This window comes from Oncorhynchus gorbuscha, linkage group LG08, assembly GCF_021184085.1.
Source record: "Oncorhynchus gorbuscha isolate QuinsamMale2020 ecotype Even-year linkage group LG08, OgorEven_v1.0, whole genome shotgun sequence".
Taxonomy (NCBI): domain Eukaryota; kingdom Metazoa; phylum Chordata; class Actinopteri; order Salmoniformes; family Salmonidae; genus Oncorhynchus; species Oncorhynchus gorbuscha.
The window spans coordinates 13,783,077-13,808,633 of record NC_060180.1 but is presented as its reverse complement, the minus strand read 5'-3'; the positions used below and the strand labels follow the sequence as shown (position 1 = coordinate 13,808,633).

The following is a 25,557-nucleotide window of genomic DNA, read 5'->3' as shown; positions in this document are numbered from 1 at the left end:
TTTAGGCTGTCATCTGCCTTCTACTGAGGAGTTGTTGAAACATCTCAATGATGGTCAATGGAAACAGTATGCACATGCGCTCAATTTCGAGTATCATAGCAAAGGGTCTTAATACCTACGTAAATATGGTAATTCCGCTTTTAAAAAAAAATCAATACATTTGAAATATTTTTGCTTTGTCATTGTTGGGTATTGTGTGTAGATTGCTGAGGGAAAAAATAATTTCATCCATTTCATAAGGCTGTGACGTCACAAAATATGGAAAAAGTGAAGGGGTCTGAATAATTTACAAATGCACTGTACGCTTTGATTGAAATTAGGTAGCCTGCTGTATGCTTGGTGTTTGAGGGTATTAAAATACAACCTTTTCTTCAGACAATATGTGTGGGCATATGCAAACGTTGCAATTGGAGGATGCACTTTCTATAATGATATGCTATTCAATTGGCTACATCTGGTACAAACTTTGATTGAGGAAATGTTGACGTCTGAATATATCCAGTTAAAAAAAATCTTCACACTCCCATTCCAGAACATGGATGAAAGTGAGTACTTTAAAGGATGGAGACATCCCCTATGATAGCACTTTGTGTCTTTGAAAGCCTACCTAGGAATCCCACTGGGCTGCTGCCTGTCACATTCTCCCACAGCACAGAGAGGGGTGAAGTGGGGGCTGGTGTGTGTGTGTGTGTGTGTGTGAGGGTGTGATGGAGGCTGTGAAATACAGGTGACTGCATAACCTACTCCCAATGAAATGTTACAAGGCCTAATATTCATGAATTACACAAGGACATGTAAATCTGCCATTTTATATTAATTACAATCTACCTTTTAATAACGGACTGTCACAGCATTGTGTCTTCCTGGTGGTAGTGACGCTCTCTCCTCTAGATATCTGAGGATTGGACATGGAGAGAGACCAGGGGTAATGGTCAGAGGGACATATGGAATGGAGTAGGGAAGGGTCAATGCAGATCATCTGGATAGCTTGCCTTGCGGTAGCATAGAGAATAGTCTATGACTTGGGTGGCTGGAGTCTTTGACCATTTTTAGGGCTTTCCTCTGACACTGCCTGGCATAGAGATCCTGGATGGACCCCCATTTCTTGTAGTCCACAATCAGCTTCTTTGTTTTGCTGATGTTTAGGGAGAGGTTGTTGTCCTGGCACCACTGGCAGGTCACTGACCTCCTCTCTATAGGCGTTCTCGTCGTAGTCGGTGATCAGGCCTACCACCGTTGTGTCATCAGCAAACTTTATGATATTTTGTTATTCCTTATCTCCATGTTGTCTCCCTTTTTGTCACAACTTCGAGCCGGTTTGTGACAATATGTGCGTACGGTCACTGTTGGGGGTTTGTGTGTGTACCTTGGTGGACAAGTGTGTGTGTGTGTGTGTGTGTGGGAAAGGGAGAGACCTGCTGTAATGGGCTCCTGGAGGCATCCCTTCTCTGTTTACAGAGAAAGTCAAACATGAGATCTGGGGCTGCTGGGTTTCCATGTCCCTGAGTCTGTAGGCATCTGGCTTGTAACTGCATATCATTACAAGGAGACCTGCTATTTTTAAAGTTTTCATTTGTGTATTCAGGTGTTTCCGTGCCCTCCTGAGTGTGGGGGGGTCGGGTGGGTTTTAGCGGTAGAGCAGACCCCCCCCCCTCCAACAACAAAAATAACACACAGAAGAGAGGGCAGAACCCTGCTTTCAGATTTATGTCCCCTCCTACCCCAGAACCAGTACAGGTGTAGGGTCTTAATTTGATCACCTTGTTGCATAGGGCCGGGACAATACCAGTATCGCAATACTCATTATAATTATTACTACAATGCAGGAAATGTGAAACTTGTAGTGTATTTGAGGTTTAAAAAGATTTCTGAAGTTTGTAATTTCCACTTTGAAATTTCAGACTTGGTTTTCCCTTTCTTAAAATGTATCAACCCCTTTAAAATGTTCATAAATTATAATCAACATAATAATTCATGTTTCCTGTTGCTGCAGGATTATTTTCCGGCTTTAGCAAAGTAGCTTAAATTAAGATCCTACATTTGTAGTAGTACCACCACTGATCTCTCATCCTGGAGACACAGTTTATGTATGCTCTGCTTGCATGCAAACTACATACTGGACCTACACCTTGTTTGCCTGACGACTCATACTGAATTTAATTCCTCTGTTCTATCGATCCCTACTTACAGTGAGCTCAAAGTTTTGGGACCGTGACAAATGTTTTGTTGTTTTGGCCTTGTACTTGAAATGATACAATGACTACTAGTCTGTCAGCTTTAATTTGAGGGTATTTTCATCCATATCAGGTGAACTGTTTTTAGAAAGTCCAACACTTTTTATATATAGTCCCCCCATTTTAAGGGGACCAAAGGTATTGGGACAAATTCACTTATACGTTTGATAATGTAGTGTATGTGGACACCTGCTCGTCTAACATCTCATTCCAAAATCATGGGCATTAATACGGAGTTGGCCCCCCTTTCTACTATAACAGCCTCACCTCTTCTGGGAAGGCTTTCTAGCCACAAGAGCAATAGTGAGGTCGGGTACTGATGTTAGGCATGGCTCGCAGTCAACGTTCCAATTCATCCCAAAGTTGTTCGATTAGGTTGAGGTCAGGGCTCTATGCAGGCCAGTCAAGTTCTCCCACACAGATCTCGACAAACCATTTCTGTATGGACCTTGCTTTGTGCATGGGGGCATTGTTATGCTGAAACAGGAAAAGGCCTTCTCCAAACTGTTGCCACAAGGTTGGAACCAGAGTATCGACTTGAATTTCATTGTATGCTGTAGCGTTACGATTTCCATTCACTGGAACTAAGGGGCCTAAACCATAAACAGCACCTCCTTCACCAAACTTTACAGTTGTCACTATGCAATTGGGCATGTAGCTTTCTCCTGGCATCCGCCAAACCCAGATTCGTCCGTCAGACTGCCAGATGTTGAGTGATTCATCACTCCAGAAAACACGTTTCCACTGCTCCAGAGTCCAATGGCTGTGAGCCTTACACCACTCCAGCCGACGCTTGGCTTTGCACATAGTGATTTTAGGCTTGTGTGCGACTGCTCGGCCATGGAAACCCACATTTCCCGGCGGACAGTTCTTGTGCTGACGTTGCTTCTAGAGGCAGTTTGGAACTCTGTAGTGAGTGTTTATGACAAATTATTTTTATGTGCAACACGCTTTAGCACTCTGCGATCCCATTCTGTGAGCTTGTGTGGCCTCCCACTTTGCTGCTGAGAAGTTGTTATCCTAGATGTTTCCACTGCCCCGGTACCGGGGAAGCTCGAGCAGGGCAGAAATTTGACGAACTGACTTCTTGGAAAGGTGGCATCCTATGACAGTGACACATTGAAAGTCACGGAGCTCTTCAGTAAGGCCATTCTACTACAAATGTTTGTCAATGGAGATTGCATGGCTGTGTGCTTGATTTTATAAACTAGTCAGCCACGGGCTAAAATAGCCAAATTCACTCATTTAAAGGGGTCAAATTACAACAACTTTTTTTTTTTTTACATAGTCCCCCCATTTTAGGGGACCAAACGTATTGTGACAAATTCACTTATGTGTATTAAAGTAGTCAAGTGTAGTATTTGGTCCCATATTCATAGCACACAATGATGACTTCAAGCTTGTGACTACAAATTTGTTGATGCGTTTGCTGTTTGTTTTGGTTGTATTTCAGATGATTTTGTGCTCGATAGAAATGAATGGTAAATAATGTATTGTGTCATCACTCTTATTGTAAATAAGAATAGAATATGTTATTAATTAAGACTTCTACATTAATGTGGATGCTACCATGATTACGGATAGTCCTGAATGAATCGTGAATAATGATGAGTGAAAACGTTACAGATGCCCAAAAAATGCTAACCTCCACTGTTACTGTAATGGTGAGCGGTTAGCATGTCTTGGGGGTATGATATTTGTGCGTCTAACTTCCCCACTCATCACTTTAACCTCATAGTCATTGTATAATTTCAAATCAAAAGTGCTGGAGTACTGAGCCAAAACAAAACAATATTTGTCACTGTCCCAAAACTAATTTATTAATCTGCCATCCTAGAAGTTGTTTGTGTGAGGGGCGTTGTACAAAAAAGAAAAATATGTGATTGGAACGTCTCTAACAAATGTAACCAATCAAAGTTGATAACGGAATTGTTTAGGCCGGCTCTGGCCCAACCCATCGGTTTCTGGGACCAATCAGAACAGTCGGAATGTGTTTGCGTTCATAAGCGTAATGCTGAACTTACACACGCTTCCTAATGTTTATCTGGCTGGCCTCACTCAGCTCAAGTCAATAGATTACAATTTATCTCCTTGGCAGGGAATGAAAGCCACGTATAAATCTTGATATTTGTTCCTGCAGGCCCTAATACTCCAATTTAATTCAGAACACAGAGAAAGAGACAGCGAGACAGATTGGCCAGAGCGATGTGGATGGGTAGCCAGGCAACCACCTTGTGGAGAGGACCTCAAACACATTGCATTTTTGGGGGGGGGTAATTGTATTTCTATCTCAGCTCAAGAGCATGTAGACATTGTGGGTAATCCAAATGGAAATTGGACTCGCATCAACCTTTGTAACATTGAGCACTCATGGTGTCTGCAAACATCTGCTCGGATATCCACAAGGATTCTAGATTATGGTAGAAATGACTGTGGGTGTGTGTTACTGTATCAATCATTCCCTTCCATACGGTAAAAAAAAGATATCAAATGTGTTTTAAATACATTTGCATATTTCCTCAAATGTATGTAATGCCTGATAATATTAATAAATGAATGGTAATGACATCTAGTCTACAGGGTGGCCAAAGTGGTTCCTAATTTGGCTTCTTAAATCCCTCTCTGTATTCTAGGGCCCTATAACACGTATTGTAAGGTCCTATAAAGCGTTTTGTAGGGCCCTATAAAATCTGCGTTGTGGAGAACACGGGCGGGATCACAGAATCCAGACATTAAAATTGATTTCAACAATATGTGGAGCAGGGGTCTAAGGCACTGCATCTCGGTGCTAGAGGCGTCACTACAGACCGTGGTTCAATTCTAGGCCGTATCACCACCGGCCATGATTGGGAGTCCCATAGGGTGGCGCACAATTGACCCAGCATCATCCGGGTTAGGGTTTGACCAGGCTAGGAGCTGTAAATAAAAATTTGACTTGCCTAGTTAAATAAATGTAAAAAACAAACAAATATATATATAAGTTCTAAAACTTGATTGAAGTCCACCAATGTTTAATTCAATTGATTGGACATGATTTGGAAAGGCACACCTGTCTATGTAAGGTCCCACGGTTGACAGTGCATGTCAGAGCAAAAACCAAACCATGAGTTTGAAGGAATGGTCCGTAGAGCTCTGAGACAGGATTGTGTTGAGGCACAATCTGGGGAAGGGTACCAGAACATTTCTTCAGCATTGAAGGTCCCCAAGAATGCATTGGCCTCCATCATTCTTAAATGGAAGAACTTTGGGACCACCGTCCGGCCAAACTGCGCAATCAGCGGAGAATGTCCTTGGTCAGGGAGATGACCAAGAACCCGATGGTCACTCTGACAGAGCACTAGAGTTCCTTTGTGGAGATGGGAGAACCTTCCAGAAGGACAACTGTCTCTGCGGTACTCCACCAATGAGGCCTTTATGGCGACCAGACTGAAGCCACTCCTCAGTAATAGGCTCATGACAGCCCACTTGAAGTTTGCCAAAATGCACCTAAACAAACAAGATTCTCTGGTCTGATGAAACCAAGATTGAACTATTTTGCCTGAATTCCAAGCATCACATCTGGAGGAAACCTGGCACCATCCCTATGCTGAAGCATGGTGGTGGCAGCATCATGCTGTGGGGATGTTTTCAGTGTCAGGGACTGGGAGACTAGTCAGGATCGAGGGAAATATGAATGGAACAAAGTACAGAGAGATCCTTGATGAAAACCTGCTCCATAGTGCTCAGGACCTCAGACTGGGACGAAGGTTCACCTTCCAACAGGACAACGACACTAAGTGCACAGCCAAGACTACACAGGAGTGGCTTCGGAACAAGTCTCTGTATGTTCTTGAGTGGCCCAGCCAGAGCCCGGACTTGAACCCAATCGAACATCTCTGGAGAGACCTGAAAATAGCTATGCAGCGACGCTCCCCATCCAACCAGACAGATCTTGAGAATATCTGCAGAGAAGAATGGGAGAAACTCTCCAAATACAGAAGTGCCAAGCTTCTTTTTTGTAACCATTATTTTCCTAGCCAAGTCTGTTAAGAACAAATTCTTATTTTCAATGACTGCCTAGGAACAGTGGGTTAACTGCCATGTTCAGGGGCAGAACGACAGAGTTTTACGTTTCAGCTTGGGGATTCGATCATGTTACCTTTTGGTTACTACTACAACGCTCTAACCACTAGGCTACCTGCCGCCCCGCTTGTAGCGTCGTACCCAAGAAGACTCAATGCTGTAATCGCTGCCAAAGCTGCTTCAACAAAGTACTGAGTAAAAGGTCTGAATACTTATGTAAATGTGATATTTCAAATATTTATCTTTAAAAAATGATAATAAAATTTGACAAACTTGTTTTTGCTTTGTCATTATGGGGTTTTATGTGTTGACAAGGGGGAAAACAATTGAATCAATTCTAGAATAAGGCTGTAATGTAACAAAATTAGGAAATTGTCAAGGGGTCTGAATACTTAACGAAGGCGATGTATGTGTGGCGCGAGCGTATGTCTACACTTTGTGTAGCTGTTAGCGATGATGCTAATGATAACCTAACCTTCTTCTGGTAGTCTAAAAACGGGGAGCTGGATCCGTCTGAGCAGTTCTCTGTATCAGAAGTGATCTTGTGTGTATGTTCAACTGTGTAGTGGTGAACTACAGAATAAAGCTCTTGATACGGACACGTCAATACCGCCTCCTCTCTCATGACCGTCACTTCTGTAGGCCAGGGTTTCTCAAACTCGGTCCTGGCCCCCACTCTTGGCAGCACGTTTAGATTTTTTCCCCCTAGCATTACCACAGCTGATTCAAATAATCAAAGCTTGATGATGAGTTGGTTATTTTAATCAGCTGTGTAGTGCTAGGGCAAAACCCAAAACATGCACCGGGGGGGGGGTTTAAGAAATCCTGCTCCAGGCCCCCCTGGCTAGAGCCTACATTGCGCCGCACCGCCCCCCGTGGTGGTCTAGCCGCTTTCCCTCTAGTCATCCCTCTAGTCATCTCCGGCCAGAGGCAAGGGAGCATCAGGTTTGCTTCTGCTCCCCGGAGTGGCCTTAGCTCCCCAGCAGGCGAAGACAACTGCAGAGTGCACAGTCTACCACACCAAAGTCTGCACCCACCTCAGCCAGAGCCTCAACTAGCTGTGAATGCCCTCACCCGCAAGTACTTAATGCTGATTTGTTAAGGTTCTGACTCACTACAAGGCAGATGTGTCCAGTTGTATTTATCTTCATTACCACCACATGTAGTATTAACACATAAACACACTCTTCAGTGATTTAGAAATCGACTTGTGGTTCTGAAAGGCAATCACAAAAAATGTTGTAAGCTATGCAACGGGAATATGTACTCAGGAAAGAATGGCGTAGCATCTATGCAGGGATATTCACATAACAGCATACACATTTACAGCAGTATATTTATAAACATATCTCAGAGAGAGAACTAATTACTTAGACAAGGCTAGATTTATGGTCCTCTCTGCTGACTGGTGGAGATCTTATCGGAATCTGGTGCCGGAGTCATGAATCTTACTGTGCATGCTGGAGCATGGAGGATGGTCTCAGAAACTCCTAGAACCTCTCGCCAGCTAGAGAGCTTATCAGATAAATCAAATGTGCATGCAGAAGCGCTCCAGAGGTCTAGAATCTTCTACTAACTTACTAACTGTAGCTGGCATATAACACACTCTCTTCCAGTAATGGTAACATGCACCTCATACTCCTTTGTTTTTACATTGCTGCTACTCGCTGTTTATTATCTATGCATAGTCACTTTACCCCTACCAACATATACAATTTACCTCAACTAACCTGTACCCCCGTGCATTGACTTGGTACCGGTACCCCCTGTATATAGCTTCATTATTGTTATTTTATTGTGTAACTTAAAACAAACTTTAGTTTATTTAGTCATATTTTCTTAACTGTATTGTTGGTTAAGGTCTACACCTGTTGTATTCGGTGCATTGATTTAATTTGATACTCATAATAGTAAATATAACGATGCAATAGGTTCATTAAAGCGGCAATATGTAATTTTATAGAAATATGTGTTATAGGCTGTCATTCTCATTGAAAGCAAGTCTAAGACGCGGTAGATCTGTTTTATGTGACATGTGTATGCTTCCTGTTCTTTAGTTTTGTTTTTGCATCTTTTACTTTTGGGTTTTGTACATCAGCTAAAAATACTAAAATTTTGGTTATGGAAACAATATTTCACATCGGTTTAGATGGTATAATGATTCTCTACACTATACTTGCTTACTTTGTCTTATAAACTGAAATTAGGCGAACTATTAGAATTTTATTAACCAGGAAATGGTAGAGCAATTTCTGCGTAGTGCATCTTTAACTGGCCATTCTGAACTTAGACGTATGCATTAAACAGGCAAACAATGCTACTAGAAGGTCGAAAGAACAAATAAGTTACAGATCTAACAAGAGAAATTGCACAAGCCAGGTACAGTATCAGTAGGAGGCAGTGAACATCATCAATGATCCCCAACAATATAAACGCCCAACCTTACATTGCGGATGCACGCACAACATTTCCTAAAAATAAACACGGGCAATTTAGTTGCTAACCAGAACTTGCGCCATCTTCTTCAGTGACGCAACGGCTTTGTGTGGCGCTGTGGGCTGAAGTGGGTGCTGACAGGCTTCTCTTGGCAAGATGCACAGACTCCTCTTTGGGGCACCTCAACATCTCAAATATAGCAGGTCAGAATCCGGCGATGCGAAGGACCATGTAAATACGTCTAGCTGGAGCTCGTCTGAGTGGTTGGCTGGATATGCACTCACCCACTTAATACTGATTGCTTTTATCCACTGTTGTGCTGTTCGGTTAGAACGTGACAGTGAGGCCCATCACACACGCACACGCTCACACACACACAGCTGTTTCCATTTGAATGTGGTTTATGTGATTGTGGTTCTAACAAAGGCAGAGTGAACAATCATTAGGAGCAATGCAGAGTAATATACTCCATAGTAATAATATACAAACATAAGACATGATATTATACCTACAAATAAGTGCTATAATATAGTATGAAACACAGGGATATTTACATGACATAATAAATTACCATGTGAAAGAAAGAGAGACATTTAAGGCCTAAGGGGATTAAGGCATAGCTCTCTCTAGCTCCTGGCTACATATCTTATCTAATGGAATAGCTACTGTGCATGCGCTAGAGCAGACTGGAAAGTTAAAGAAACTCTACAGTCACTACGGTAGCATGTGATAAACACTTCTCATATAAAGGTCATTGGCAACACTCAATATGTAGAATTGCAAATTGGCTACTGATAATATGGCAATAAAAATACCTGCATGAATGTTTTTTAAATATTTTTTATATTGTTGTATTTTTGTTTTTATGGATTTAAACACAAACTATACACCGTACAATGCTCCAAGAGTGTGCAAAGCTGTCATCGATGCAAAGGGGTGGCTATTTGAAGAATGTCAAATCTAACATATATTTGGATTTCTTTAGCACTTTTGTGGTTACTACATGATGCCATACGTGTTATTTCATAATTTTGATGTCTTAACTATTGTTCTACAATGTAGAAAATAGTAAAAATAAAGAAACTCTTGAATGAGTAGGTGTGTCCAAATGTTTGACTGATACTGTATATATTTTTTAAAATACTTTTAAATACATTTTCCGATGCAATTTTACATTTTTTTTATAGATTTGAACTACATTCTGTAATATATGTTGGAATTTATTTAAAATGTCTTAAAGCTGCAATATAAAAAAAAAAAAAATCTAAAATAGATATTTTTCTATATATTTTTTCAGTTCTGACTCCCACCTCCCCTCACAACCTCCTCAGCCCCGTCCTCCTCCTCAGCCCCTGTCAGTTTCCCACGCAAGTTCCGTCACAGATGCTTCTATATGGGCTTTAATGGTTATCTTGCCCTCTTTCCTTCATATTGTCTATCCTCATCTCTCTGTCCTGCACATCTCCATCCTCTTCTTCTCTTTCTACAGAAATCAAGCCTACAATCCGGATGTTTGATGCTGGCTCTGGCAGACAATAACTTTCCATGGGTTTTACAGAGAGAGGACAGGAGACCCTCTCCGTCAGCAACACCAAGATCACGACCAGGAGAAGAACACGTTCAGCTGAGACCTTGTAAGTAGGATACAAACCTTTATACTACATAATGATACATAGCTCAGTTGGTAGAGCATGGCACTTGCAGTGCCAGGATAGTGGGTTTGATTCCTGTGACCACTCGTATGTAAAAAATGTGTGCATGGCTGTAGGTCGCTTTGGATAAAAGGATATTCTAAATGGCATATACTGTATCATATTATACATTGACTGTGTCTTTCAACTAAATGTGTTTTGTAATTGCTGTACACTAAAGGTTGTATGGAACATGGCTCAAGTAAAGTGTAACCCACAGTTTTTGACACCCAGTGATAGAAATATAATATGTGATTATTTAAATTCACTGAAGTGTTTAGTGGTCTCTGTTTTAATAAGGCCCAAGAGTGAATAGAACAACATTTATGCAATGAGAAATAACACTGAATTCATTGAATGTACCAAGTGTAATTCACTGTCTCTGGGCAGGGGTTTCATTTCAACATCCAGAGTAATTGTTAACGTGTGTAAACTCTGGAAGAAAAGATAGCAGGATGAATTATGCCTCCAGGAAGTGTGATGGAAGAGTTTGTGAAACATTCGGTCGGTCCTGTGTCTGGAATTCTTCAACACACAGGTCCAGAAATAATACTCGCTTTCTCTCTCTCTAACTTGAGGGAAAGACCTTTGCCGCACTGCTCGTCCACCTGTAGCAATACACTACACTTTTGGTGTCTCGAGAGAACCTTTCATCTCCAAAAACATAACATTTTCATGGATCAACCTCGTATTTCCTTGTAGGATAGAGATCTGGCGTGTTCTAAAATGTTGATGTTTATTTTAGCCTATAGTGATGAAATGTCTTCTATAGACTTTGATCAGCCCTAAACGCAGAGGATGAAGGTGCACACTTACCATTATGCTCTCACATTATAAGCTTTTGTACCCACTGTATTATCCTTCTCCCTAAAGCAGGGGAGCGTTATCCGACAAGAACTCACACTCTCGCTGCTATGAGCTGCCTGTGAGGTTGTCATGAGTAATTGGGCTGAAGTCACCCTTGCTAGTGGAGGAAGAAGAATTCATCTGAGATGTCTCATGTTCGATCGCCCCTAACTGAACCCTCATCCTGGAATAATACTTAGCACCTGGTCAGGAAACAGCTGTGGGCTGTCTATAACACAGTCCAGGGCCCCTCAAAACACTACACCGTTGAAGGGGAAAAACGAATCACAGATTAATTGAGAATAGTCGTGTCCAAAAGTTTCCTCTGTTTTAAGCACCGTATGTGGTGTTACAGTACCTGGTGTGCCTACAGCAACATTTGGAGCAGTCATGATGGATGAACCCTCCACTGCTCCTCCACACACCTCCATCCCATTATAGATGTGCCTTGACGGCAGATGTGCCTCGAAGTCCCTCCCCTCTGACACCACCCATCCCCCTCCACACAGCTCTGTTCCATCAGGTCTACAGCATGTCTCGTACAGACTACAAACATGGTTCCATTCCTCAAATGGACTACACATATGGCCCACCCTGCCCTATGTAAGTTGAGAACTACAGGAAGAGACTCACAATGTCCTATTTGGACGATGGGGATAACAGCCGCAGAGGCCTGCCCAGTGTCCTAGAGTTGAGGCGGGTTCCTCTATGGTCATTGGGGCCCCTGAGGAGTGTCAGAAAGGTCAAGGTTATCAGCTTCCTGCTAGGATTGACGTTGACCTTCCTCATCATGGCGTCTTACATCTTAACCTGGGATAAAAAGGGTCTGATGCTGACCCTGTCACCGTTCCACCTCAGGACTATAGTCAACCCAAGCAGCACCCTCCCCCATAATCTGTCTTCTACCAAGGACTACGCCAACATTAAGCTCCTGGTGAAGTGCATTACATCTAAGCTTGAGTTCAGCCCAAGGAAGCTGCCTCTTCTGAAGGACGTTGTCAATACGGACTCTCATGTGAGTATGAGCAGAGTACGTGTGCCGTTTTGTCTCAGGACAAAAATCCTTTCAAGCATTTATAATAGCAAATAAGATAATAGCATCATTACAATTGTCTAGAAGTGTTTGAAAAGTATTTTGACAATTTCTCTGTTTTGTCCTTCCCAGTTGTTTTCCGTTATTCCTCGTCAGTTCCTCCCCAATATCAAGAGTCCATGCTGGTATGAGGAGCTCTCTGGGAAAACCAAAGTGGATCCTTACAGTAAAAACTTGTATGCAGTTCGCTCTAAGAGTTTCCGGACTGTCTGTGACTACCTAAGGAAACATTTCCAGGAACACTTGTACCACAGTGACGACAATAAGCAATACCGCCTGCGCTGTCTGCCATACTTCTACATAATTGGCCAGCCCAAATGTGGCACAACGGACCTGTTTCACCGACTGCTGCTACACCCGGAGGTCAAGTTCACCACCATGAAAGAGCCCCACTGGTGGACAAGGAAAAGGTTTGGTAAGCACTAGTCCCCGTCTGTACTTTGGTAGAGCTGCCCAGAGAGCTTGGCTTCCATTGATTTGGATCGAAAACTTTTACATTGGCTTCAACAGCCTTTTCACCAGCCAAAATACATTTCTAGGGGGAACCACCAGTGATGTGTGGAATAACATCTTCCCATTTATATTCAAATTATATCTATTTTGAGGTAATGCTGTGTGCTTCTTTTCCTAATTGTTGTACCTACATTCTACACTTTGCACACTAGTAACAAAATAACTGAATGGAAACCCAAAGTGTTGTCTCTTTTATGATAATCATCTGTTTATAATTTTCCTTACAGTTATTTTTCAAAGATTTGTACAGAGTGAGTAAGTGTTGCTCTGAACCTCTACTGTAGTGTGTGGGGGATGGATGAGACCAGGTCCAGCTATCCAAACTAGTGTCTGTTGTAATTCATCTAATTTGAAAAGATGTTTAAGAGTCTGAGAGGCAGTGTAGGTGTCAGATCACACTCTAAGGAGAGCTATACTGTTGATCATGCAGAGCGCATTGATTTCAGGCTCCATCGCCAAGTGGGTTTGTGGGCGTTCAAAGCAGCAGGGGGAAATGGTTTGGGATGTTGATCTTTGTGCTGACAATTGAATGAGAAGGGCATCTACATCAGGTAAGTAAGAAGTCTTGATCTTCTTTGAGCTCTGACAAGTGTGAAAATATGGACAGAACTTCCTCTCAGACTTTGATCACCTTTTGCTTTTGAGAAGGTCTATGATAGATCATAGATGGGAGTAGACGATAGTGACATTTGTTTGAATGATGACGTCATTCTCTCCCTTGCAGGTATCATCCATCTTAAAGATGGCCTCCTAGAACGCTTCCCTGTGGAGGATTACCTGGACCTGTTTGAACTGGCTGCCTACCACATCCAGGAGGGAATACTGGGGAATACCTCTGTAGACCACAGCCAGCGACACATTATTACAGGTAACCAACAGGTCATTGTAGGTCACTTATATCTACTGGACACATATTGAATTATAATAAAATTAGGTCAAGATTTAAAATCTTTATAAACTCTTGGGATGTACTGCTTTCAACGTGTGTGTGTGTGTGTGTGTGTGTGTGTGTGTGTGTGTGTGTGTGTGTGTGTGTGTGTGTGTGTGTGTGTGTGTGTGTGTGTGTGTGTGTGTGTGTGTGTGTGTGTGTGTGTGTGTGTGTGTGTGTGTGTGTGTGTGTGTGTGTGTGTGTGTGTGTGTGTGTGTGTGTGTGTGTGTGTGTGTGTGTGTGTGTGTGTGTGTGTGTGTGTGTGTGTGTGTGTGTGTGTGTGTGTGTGTGTGTGTGTGTGTGTGTGTGTGTGTGTGTGTGTGTGTGTGTGTGTGTATAAGAGATGTTGTGTGATTACAAACCTCATTCAGTATTCACAGCCAGTCTAGGACCTTCGACACTTATTAACACCAGAAGACTGTGTTTCTCCTTCCTCCATTATCAGTTCTCTCACTCCATTATTCACTCCATTCCCTCTTAATTGGCTATGCACTAACCAGCATGATAATGCCAACACTCAAAACTGACATTTAAGGGCAAGGTTTTGAAGTAGAATGTTGTTGCTAAAGCCACCATAAGGTCCAGTGTTATTTAGGAATTATGAAAGGCTACCACTGTTGTGTTATATGCAGTGTCAAGTGTAATCACATAATGGGTATCACAAATATGTTTGATTGACAGGTGAAGCAAGCGCATCCACAATGTGGGACAACCAAGCCTGGAGCTATCTCTATAACTACCGGGCAGATGGGGAGCCTCCTTTCTTGGCCCAGGACTTCATCCACGCAGTTCAGCCCAACGCTAAAATCATTGTCATGCTCAGAGACCCAGTAGAGAGGTAAATATGTGGGAATTTTAATTTAGCAGTTTCTCACAGCAGGAAAATAATCATGCAGCAGCAGGAATTGTAAATGATTATGTGGATTATAATGAATGGACATTTTTGTAGGGGGTTGATAAATGTTTTGTTAGGGCAAATAAAGTCTGTCATTTCCACTTGAAAACATCAGACTTTAGAAGCCCTTTTAAACCTTGAGTACACCCTTCTCACACAACAGCGTGATCAAATTAAGTCCTATACCTGTAGGACTCAGTAATGTTTTGACATGCTGTCACATAGTTTTCACTATAGGAATATCTGTGCATTTGGTCAATGTAGCTGAAGAAAGTATGTTTTCTTGTGTGTGTGTGTGTGTGTGTGTGTGTGTCTCCCTCTGGTTTAGGTTATATTCAGACTACCTGTACTTCAACATGGCTAACAAGTCTGTGGAGGACTTTGACCTGAGGGTCTCAGAATCCCTACAGCTGTTTGAGGCTTGTTTAGCAGAAAACTCTGTGCGTTCCTGTGTCTACAACACAAGCCTCTCCAATGCCATGACGGTGAGCGGGACTCTTATGAATAAATATGCCATTTAGCAGAAATACTTTACTCTTATTGCTGACATTGAAAATGTACAACACTCTCAACTGTATGTTCGTGCTGAACGATTAGTGATGAGTGCTTTTTGAGGTCTGTTCGATTTCGGTTAGGTTATTAAAAAATAATCAGTTTTTGATTTTTTTAAACATGAAATGTATTATGAAATAATGACATAAAAATATTTGAGATCTTTTTAATGAATATCCCAAAGCCAAAAATAGTGAACATTGAATTTCCAAAACATTGAAAACATTCCATTGTTTCTGTCAGGTCCACATTGGGGAGCTGTCTGACAAAATCATTTGACCAGTTCTTCAAGTACAGTGAGCTCCAAAAGTATTGGGACAGTGACAATTGTTTTGTTGTTTTGGCTCTGTACTCCAGCACTTTGGATTAAATTACACAAACTATGAAGTTAAAGTGCAGACTGACAGCTTTAATTTGAGGGTATTTTCCATTTAGGAATTACAGTGCTTTTTGTACATATTCCCCCCATTTTAGGGGACCAAAAGTATTGGTACAAAATCACTTACATGTGTATTAAAGTAGTAAAAAGTTAAGTATTTGGTCCCATATTCATAGCACGCAATGACTACATCAAGAATAGAATTACATTTACATTACATTTAAGTCATTTAGCAGACGCTCTTATCCAGAGCGACTTCTAAACCCTTTTACATTTGTGGATGCTGCCTTGATTATGAATCATCCTGAATGAATTGTGAATTGTGAATAATCCTCCACTGTTATTGTAATGGTGAGATATTAGCATGTCTTGGTATGATGTTGGTGTGTAACTTTCTCACTCATTATTCACAATTCATTCATGATTATACATAATCCTGGTACTGCAGCATCCACATGAATGTAGAAGTGTTTAGAAATGTATTATTAATCTTATTTACAATAAAAGGGACTCAAAAATGACTCTGTACATTATCTACCATTAACTTCTATTGGGCACAATTAATCTGAAACACAACCAAAACAAACAGCAAATGTATCATGTTTTAGGGAAGACCCAGATGCAGACAGTGTCGAAGTAACAAAAGTTTATTACTAGAACATGGACGGACAAAACGACAGGTCAAGGTCAGGCAGAGGTCAGTAATCCAGATCAGAGTCAAAAGGTACTGAACGGCAGGCATTCTCAGGGTCAGGGCAAGCAGAGGTCAATAATCCAGGGCGGTGTGACAAGGTACTGAACGGCAGGCATTCTCAGGGTCAGGTCAAGCAGAGGTCAATAATCCAGATCAGAGTCAAAAGGTACCGAACGGCAGGCATTCTCAGGGTCAGGGCAAGCAGAGGTCAATAATCCAGGGCGGTGTGACAAGGTACTGAACGGCAGGCAGGCTCAGGGTCAGGGCAAGCAGAGGTCAATAATCCAGATCAGAGTCAAAAGGTACCGAACAGCAGGCATTCTCAGGGTCAGGGCAAGCAGAGGTCAATAATCCAGGGCGGTGTGACAAGGTACTGAACGGCAGGCAGGCTCAGGGCAGGCAGAATGGTCAAAACTGGGAAAACTAGAAAACAGGATGTTTTTTAGTTTTTTATTTCACCTTCATTTAACCAGGTAGGTTGAGAACAAGTTCTCATTTGCAACTGCGACCTGGCCAAGATAAAGCAAAGCAGTGTGACACAGACAACAACACAGTTACACATGGAGTAAACAATAAACAAGCCAATAATACAAACAAGTCAATGACACAGTAGAAAAAAGAAAGTCTATATACAGTGTGTGCAAAAGGTAGGCAATAAATAGGCCATAGGAGCGAATAATGACAATTTAGCAGATTAACACTGGAGTGATAAATAAGCAGATGATGATGTGCAAGTAGGGATACTGGTGTGCAAAAGAGCAGAAAAGTAAATAAAATAAAAACAGTATGGGGATGAGGTAGGTAGATTGGGTGGGCTATTTACAGATGGACTATGTACAGCTGCAGTGATCGGTTAGCTGCTCAGATAGTTGATGTTTAAAGAGGGAAATAAAAGTCCCCAACTTCAGCGATTTTTGCAATTCATTCCAGTCACTGGCAGCAGAGAACTGGAAGGAAAGGCGGCCAAATGAGGTGTTGGCTTTGGGGATGATCAGTGAGATATACCTGCTGGAACGTGTACTACGTGTAGGTGTTGTTATCATGACCAGTAAACTGAGATAAGGCGGAGCTTTACCTAGCATAGACTTATAGATGACCTGGAGCCAGTGGGTCTGGCGACGAATATGTAGCGAGGGACAGCCGACTAGACTATACAGGTCGCAGTGGTGGGTGGTATAAGGTGATTTGGTAACAAAACGGATGGCACTGTGATAGACTGCATACAGTTTGCTGAGTAGAGTGTTGGAAGCTATTTTGTAGATGACATCGCCGAAGTCGAGGATCAGTAGGATAGTCAGTTTTACTAGGGCAAGTTTGGCGGCGTGAGTGAAGGAGGCTTTGTTGCGAAATAGAAAGCCGATTCTAGATTTGATTTTGGATTGGAGATGTTTAATATGAGTCTGGAAGGAGAGTCTACAGTCTAGCCAGACACCTAGGTATTTATAGTTGTCCACATATTCTAGGTCGGAACCGTCTAGGGTGGTGATGCTAGTCGGGCGGGCGGGTGCGGGCAGCGAATGGTTGAAGAGCATGCATTTAGTTTTACTAGCGCTTAAGAGCAGTTGGAGGCCACGGAAGGAGTGTTGTATGGCATTGAAGCTCGTTTAGAGGTTAGTTAGCACAGTGTCCAAGGAAGGGCCAGAAGTACACAGAATGGTGACGTCTGAGTAGAGGTGGATCAGGGAATCGCCCGCAGCAAGAGCGACATCATTGATATATACAGAGAAAAGAGTCGGCCCGAGAATTTAACCCTGTGGTACCCCCATAGAGACTGCCAGAGGTCCAGACAACATGCCCTCCGATTTGACACACTGAACTCTGTCTGCAAAGTAGTTGGTGAACCAGGCGAGGCAGTCGTCAGAAAAACCAAGTCTATCGAGTCTGCCGATAAGAATACGGTGATTGACAGAGTCGAAAGCCTTGGCCAGGTCGATGAAGACGGCTGCACAGTACTGTCTTTTATCGATGGCGATTATGATATTGTTTAGTACCTTGAGCGTGGCTGAGGTGCACCCGTGACCGGCTCGGAAGCCGGATTGCACAACGGAGATGGTACGGTGGGAATCGAAATGGTCAGTAATCTGTTTATTAACTTGGCTTTCGAAGACTTTAGATAGGCAGGATGGATATAGGTCTGTAACAGTTTGGGTCTAGGGTGCCTTTGAAGAGGGGGATGACCGCGGCAGCTTTCCCAATCTTTAGGGATCTCGGACGATACGAAAGAGAGGTTGAACAGGCTGGTAATAGGGGTTGCAATAATGGCGGTGGATAGTTTTAGAGAGGGTCCAAATTGTCAAGCCCAGCTGATTTGTACTGGTCCAGGTTTTGCAGCACTTTCAGAACATCTGCTGTCTGGATTTGGTTGAAGGAGAAGCTGGGGAGGCTTGGGCGAGTAGCTTCGGGGGGAGGGGGGGGGGCTGTTGGCCGGGGTTGGAGTAGCCATGAGGAAGGCATGGCTTGCCGTTGAGAAATGCTTATTGAAATGTTCGATGATCATGGATTTATCAGTGGTTACCATGTTACCTAGCCTCAGTGCATTTGGCAGCTGGGAGGACTTGCTCTTGTTCTCCATGGACTTTACAGTGTCCCAAAACATTTTGGAGTTAGAGCTACAGGTTTTGAATTTCTGCTTGAAAAATCTAGCCTTTGCTTTCCTGACTGACTGCGTGTATTGGTTCCTGAGTTCCCTGAACAGTTGCATATCGTGGGGAATATTCGATGCTATGGCAGTCCGCCACAGGATGTTTTTGTGCTGGTCAAGGGCAGTCAGGTCAGGAGTGAACCAAGGGCTATAATCTGTTCTTAGTTCTGCATTTTTTCGATGATGGTGAGGAAATCACTTTTAAAGAATGACCAGGCATCCTCAACTGACGGGATGAGGTCAATACCGGGCCAGGTCGATTTAGAAAGGCCTGCTCGCAGAAGTGTTTTAGAGAGCGTTTGACAGTGATGAGGGGTGGTCGTTTGACCGCGGACCCATAGCGGATACAGGCAATGAGGCAGTGATTGCTGAGATCCTTATTGAAAACAGCGGAGGTGTATTTGGAGGGTAAGTTGGTCAGGATAATGTCTATGAGGGTGCTCATGTTTATGGATTTAGGGTTGTACCTGATGGGTTCCTTGATGATTTGTGGTCCTTCTGTAGCTCAGTTGGTAGAGCATGGCGCTTGTAACGCCAGGGTAGTGGGTTCGATCCCCGGGACCACCCACCCATACATAGAATGTATGCACACATGACTGTAAGTCGCTTTGGATAAAAGCGTCTGCTAAATGGCATTTATTATTATTATATGTGTGAGATTGAGGGCATCTAGCCTGGTGGGCGGAGACAAGCACAAAAACAGGTGTAACAGATCAGGGTGTGGCAAAATGCAGTCAATCAAATTGAAACTTACAGTCTGCACTTAACCTCATAGTCATTGTATTATATCAGTACTGGAGTACAGAGCCAAAACAACAAAAATGGTCACTGTCCCAATACTTTCAAGACTGCTTATTACCAACTACTACAACTATCAATGCAGTAGAGCTACCTCAAAAATGTCCTCTATCCCTCTCATCATTGTGTTGTGTACATTCCTCTCTCATGCGTTCTGTGTGTAGGCTATCCGCCTCTGTCAGAGCCGGGAAGAACAGGCACAATGGATAATGGTAATTGTAGTTAATTACCATGTTTCTCTTCTGAACGAGGTTGAATATTTGCCTAATGAAAACTACAACTAAAATGTGCATGTAATCCAGCGTCCCACATAGTTCTTGACTTAATTTCTCTCTTGAATTATTTGATTTCTCTCTAGAGAAACAGAGTGTTGAGCTCACAAAAAAACAACCCCCCCCCCCCCCTCAGCACTACCGTAGGTGTTCAAGGTAAATGCATTGGAATGCATATCCTGTTGTATCACTGTTCTTGGTGGATAGTGTGTTGTCTAGATGGAAACACAATAAAAATGTGCAAAAGCAAGAAGAAACACTTAGTTTGACTGCATTTTTTAAGAGGTCTGATTATGTAAACAAAGTGCATGCAAAGTTAAGCAGAGATGGCTTTGTCTATGCCAAATTGTATTTCTTAACTAAACTGATTCCACGCCAAATTGCGATCCATAACTCAGGACTGTTTTTCCCATGTCTAATAGGATTTGTTATTCAAATCACGGCCACTTCCTGGAAGGTGGTGAAAATGTGCTGTGACATATGCCTCAGTAGATCTACTGACTTGATAACTGATTAACTAATCAAGAACTGTGAAGTTTCCTTTCAGAACAGATTCGACTGAGATGCAGTTACTGTAAGTCATTTAGGAAGTAGTTGTCTCTGGAAATATTGGCATTTATTTCCAGAAATTCTTATTACTGTTTTAACTATTTTTACAACCCTGAAATGGATATTGGCTCAGTTTTATACAGGCACAGTATGTATGCTTTGTTTAGTTTATTTGGATCCACTTTCAGCAGCTACTCTTCCTGGGGTCCACAAGTTTTAATGCTGTAAACATTTCCTTACTTGGGTGCAGCTGTCATAGCCTGGGGCACAGCTAGTTTACATAGGAAAAGCACAAATCTAGATGCCTACTGCCAGAGATGTCCACTACTGTTCACACTGTTCTACATACATCTCAGCCTGATTTGTGGTAGTAATGTCATTGTATTGGTGCCAACATGGGACTCCGTGTGTACCTATTAAGGCACATATTTTCTAAATAAAATGCATTTGACGTTCAGCAACGTGAATGTCATTGTCAACCGACATGAATGTTGACCTACAGTAGCTCCCTGTTTACATTGGACTTCTGAATCCATGCTGTTGAGCTTATGATCATTTTTAAAATATGTAAAGTTCATCATCTCAGAAGGTGCCACTTCTCTTTTTGCTGCATCTGCAGAGACATAATTACTTTTGTCGGTTGGTCTCTAGCACTCCCTGCAGGTTAGCTTGTGTACTGTTAACAGGAGTCATAGCATGTAGCTTGTTCTCCACCTTCACAATGAAGCCTTAGTAGAAGAGTTATGGAAATCATATAGAAGTCTTACCTGCAGTGTTTGTTGTGATCCTCTCCAGGTCAGACTGAACCTAGGACTGTATATTGTCTTCCTGCTGGACTGGTTGACTGTCTTCCATAGAGATCAGATCCTAGTTCTGCAGTTAGAAGATTACGCTGCCAATCTGAGACTCACCATACGTAAAGTCTTTGACTTCCTAAATGTGGGTACGTACCGGGATAAAAACAGTTATTCCACTGATACTACATCAACATCCTAGGTGTGTCTAGAGCTAGGACACAATGTTGGTGATGCATGTCTGCTTCTTCCTCTGTGTGAATTTCAACATCTACTGACCCTGTATGTGTCTGTCTGTACTGCATGTCCCTCAGGGCCTTTATCTGAGCAGTCGGAGGCAGCTCTCACCAAGAGGCCCATGTCCAACACACGGAGAGCAGCAGACAGGAGCCTGGGCCCCATGCTGCCCAGCACCAGGGACCTCCTCAGGGAGTTCCACCAGCCATTCAACCACAAACTGGCCACAATCCTGGACAACAAGGTCTTCCACTGGACAGAGACATAAGGAATGGCTCCACCTCAGATGGATACAGACCTGAGGAATAAGTACTGTACTAAATCCCCCATGGTCATTTGAGTCCTATGAGATGAATTGTCAAGTGGGATAAGCCACGGGACATGAATTAAGTCACAATGGGAGAACATATAGTCAGTAAAATGTATGAGGTGCTCCGAAGACCTGAGCAATGCATCTGTCTAGTGCTTGAAGTTTTTCCTTTTGTTTGCCTTTCGTGATGATGCAGTGACGGCGGTGCCCTTATACTGTATATTGTAGAATCGTTTGCTTTTTGTAGGAAAGACTCTTGGAAAATGACTGGGAGCCTGGTGGACTACTCCCTCTAGTGGGAAAGCTTTGACACGACAAATATTGAGAGTAAAAAGAGAGCCATGCTAATGATCTGTCATTTTAAAATACTGTTTGCCACTGGGTATTTTACTCTCAATCCTTGTGAAACCATTATGTAAAAAACAATTTGGGAGCAAACAGCACAATGGATTTTATCATGTTGCCTACAATTTTCTTTAAAAACAAACATGAAACACCCCGTCTTCAACGCCATACGCTGATCTGTTTAACCACATTCAATTAAGTAAAGGGCAAAGAAGTGACCACGTGGTCGTAACCTGCTTTTTTAATGTGAAATATGTTGATGCCATTCTACACTGGCCTAGACTCACAATGGACACATCCTCACACCAGAGGGCAACAGAACCACAGAGACACACTATGGAATCTCATTTCTCGCCAATGCAAGTCTATCTTCTCACCAAAGACTGGCAAATTTGTTTCTAACTTATATTTTCCAGTAGTTTTCTTGTTTGTACACGCTCTGCACATGGACACATTTTACGTAAACTCAAGCATCAAGCCTAACTTGACTGATGGGCCGCCCCGAGGTGATGAGGGTAGGCGACAACACATTCACAACGCTGACCCTCCACATGGGGGACCCTTAGAGGTGCATGCTTAGTCCCCTCCTGTCCTCCCTGTTCACCCACGACTGTGTGGCTGCACACGACTCCAACACCATCGTTACGTTTGCCGATCACTGGTAGGCCTGATCACTGATGAGACGGCCTATAGGGAGGAGGTCAGAGACCTGGCAGTGTGGTGCCAGAACAACAACCTCTCATCTTGGAGCACCAAGTCTGGGAGCTAAAGGCTCCTGAACAGCTTCTACCCCCAAGCCATAAGGCTCCTGAACAGTTAGTCAAATGGCTAGCAGGACTATTTGCGTTGACCCCCTTTTTCTTGCACTGACTCTCTTGCACTGGCTCTATGCACACTCACTGGACTCACACATACTACACTGACTCTCTTGCACTGGCTCTATGCACACTCACTGGACTCACACATACTACACTGACTCTCCAACACATACGCTCACACACACAAAACACATGCATGTTGATGCCACACACACACACACACTGACTACACATACACATACACATACACATACACATACACAAACACACACACATACACACACACAAACACACACACATACACACAAAAACTAACACATAGAAACACTTTCACACTCTTCACACACGCTGCTGCTACTCTGTTTATTATCTATCCTGATTGCCGAGTCACTTTTACCCCAACCTACATATACGTATTACCTCACCTCAAATATCTTGTACCCCTGCACATTCGGTACTGGTACTTGTATATAGCATTGTTATTGTGTTACTATTTCCTTCTTATTTTGCAAATTGTTCTTACTTTTTAACTCTTTATTGTTGGGAAAGGACTTGTAAGTAAACATTTCACGGTGAAGTCTACACCTGTTGTATTTGAGCGCATGTGACAAATAAAATGTATTTGATTTGATAAATTACCAGCCACCCACTTGAATCTCTAGTCAATTTTTGATGTGTCTCAGCACAGGTTGACATGTTTTTCAAGTGTTTTACTGTCATGATAGAGTCCTTGACTCAAATCACACACTACACTGAGTATACAAAACATTAAGAACACCTGCTCTTTCTATGACAAACTGACCAGGTGAATCAAGGTGAAAGCTATGATCCTTACTGATGTCACCTGTTAAATCCACTTCAATCAATGTAGATGAAGGGGAGGAGACAAGTTAAAGAAGGATTTTTAAGCCTTGAGATAATTGAGACATGTATTGTGTAGGTGTGCAACTCAGAGAGTGAATGGGCAAGACAAAATGTTTAAGTGCCTTTGAATGGTGTCTGGTAGTAGGTGCCAGGCACACCGGTTTGAGTGTATCAGGAACTGCAACGTTGCTGGGTTTTTCACGCTCAACAGTTTCACGTGTGTATCAGGAATTGTCCACCACCCAAAGGACATCCAGCTAACTTGACACAACTGTGGAAAGCATTGGAGTCAACATGGGCCAGCTTTCCTGTGGAAGGCTTTTGACACCTTGTGGAGTCCATACCCCGATGAATTGAGCCTGCTCTGATGGAAAAAGGGTTGCAGCTAAATATTAGGAAGGTGTTCCTAGTGTTTTGTACACTCAGTGTGTATATACTGTACCTTATAGTGCACTACTGTTAGCTTGGTGACTACAAATTGCACTAAATTTGCTATATTGTATTATTTGAGACGAATCCAGAAGAACTGTTCACATGAGCAGTATTATAGTATTAAAAAAGCAGCAAGCTCATATTTTTACATGCAAATTAGTTTTGTGGCAAACTGTTGTGGAGACTTGTGAACTTCTGGCAAACAATTCTGGGAAACTTGTGGCGAACATTCTACTGTTTGCTGCAAACTCATTATGAATATGTAAATGAAATTATATATTTCGTTACTTTGTATGTTAACCAAAATAAAATGCCTTATCTACATAAACCAAATTAAAATATAACTTTAAATGAGCTTCCTTCTTGCAGAGAAAACCTACTTCATATTCAAAATACTAAACAATATGTATTCAATGTATTAAACAAATACAAATAAATCCAATACATCTTTCTTATCTCCCATTGAAAACATTATGCCAAGTGCTACAATATTAACTTTCATCAGCATGCCAATGAAGAAAAGAGCAAAGACGGAATATTTCTCCAATAAATTGTTTCATATTTTTATGTATAGTAGCTATAACATTTACATGTGAGAAATGTGAACACTATGGGGATGTTGACCTTAGGATGTTTAAAGGGGCAACTACATAAATTATGTGAGGCAAGTGACAACTGAGCAATGAGCTTTCAAAGCCAGTTCAGAGTTATTGACTTACTGAGTGAACATTGGAGATTGCGGACCTATGGAAGTCCTTCTTCCAAAGCTTGTTGAATACATGCACTTAAACAATCAGAAAACACAAAACAAAAGCATCATTAAGATACTGAGAACATTTGACATTTTGCTATCTTAAAAGGTATACTCACTAGATAATGGACAGGCTTGGCAATCTGTCTTTTTGCTTGGTTGCTGCTAGACAGAAACAAAGAAGGAACAACCGACATAACAAATATTACAGTTTACTATAGAATAGTATTGTACTTACTATATCATTCTATAGTATTCTGTAGTAAACTGTAGTGCTTACTATATAATTTCATAGTAATCTGTAGAATACTATACTACACACTGTATTGATATGCTAATGTACCATTTGCATATGCCATGCCCATTCCCTCCTCCATATCCCAATTTGTGCCACCTATGATGGAAAAACCTACATGCCAAGTA

The 25,557-nt window shown here is 42.2% G+C and overlaps 1 protein-coding gene across 5 annotated transcripts in view; it reads left to right on the top strand.

The window, feature by feature from the left end:
* The window catches only part of LOC124041223 (carbohydrate sulfotransferase 15-like), a 36,964-nt gene extending 13,704 nt beyond the window's left edge, over positions 1 to 23,260 (top strand). The window contains exons 2-9 of one of the 5 annotated variants that reach the window (XM_046358569.1): positions 10,222 to 10,366; positions 11,643 to 12,284; positions 12,435 to 12,777; positions 13,600 to 13,743; positions 14,485 to 14,641; positions 15,027 to 15,183; positions 21,379 to 21,522; positions 21,692 to 23,260. In XM_046358569.1, coding sequence (XP_046214525.1) covers positions 11,904 to 12,284; positions 12,435 to 12,777; positions 13,600 to 13,743; positions 14,485 to 14,641; positions 15,027 to 15,183; positions 21,379 to 21,522; positions 21,692 to 21,916 — 1,551 coding nt within the window. In that variant the 5' untranslated portion in view covers positions 10,222 to 10,366; positions 11,643 to 11,903 and the 3' untranslated portion in view covers positions 21,917 to 23,260. Of the gene's footprint in view, positions 1 to 10,221; positions 10,367 to 11,296; positions 12,285 to 12,434; positions 12,778 to 13,599; positions 13,744 to 14,484; positions 14,642 to 15,026; positions 15,184 to 21,378; positions 21,527 to 21,691 lie in introns of all 5 variants that reach the window. The other 4 variants (XM_046358568.1, XM_046358566.1, XM_046358565.1 and 1 more) reach the window with 4 other exon arrangements.
* Positions 23,261 to 25,557: the final 2,297 nt, after the last annotated feature.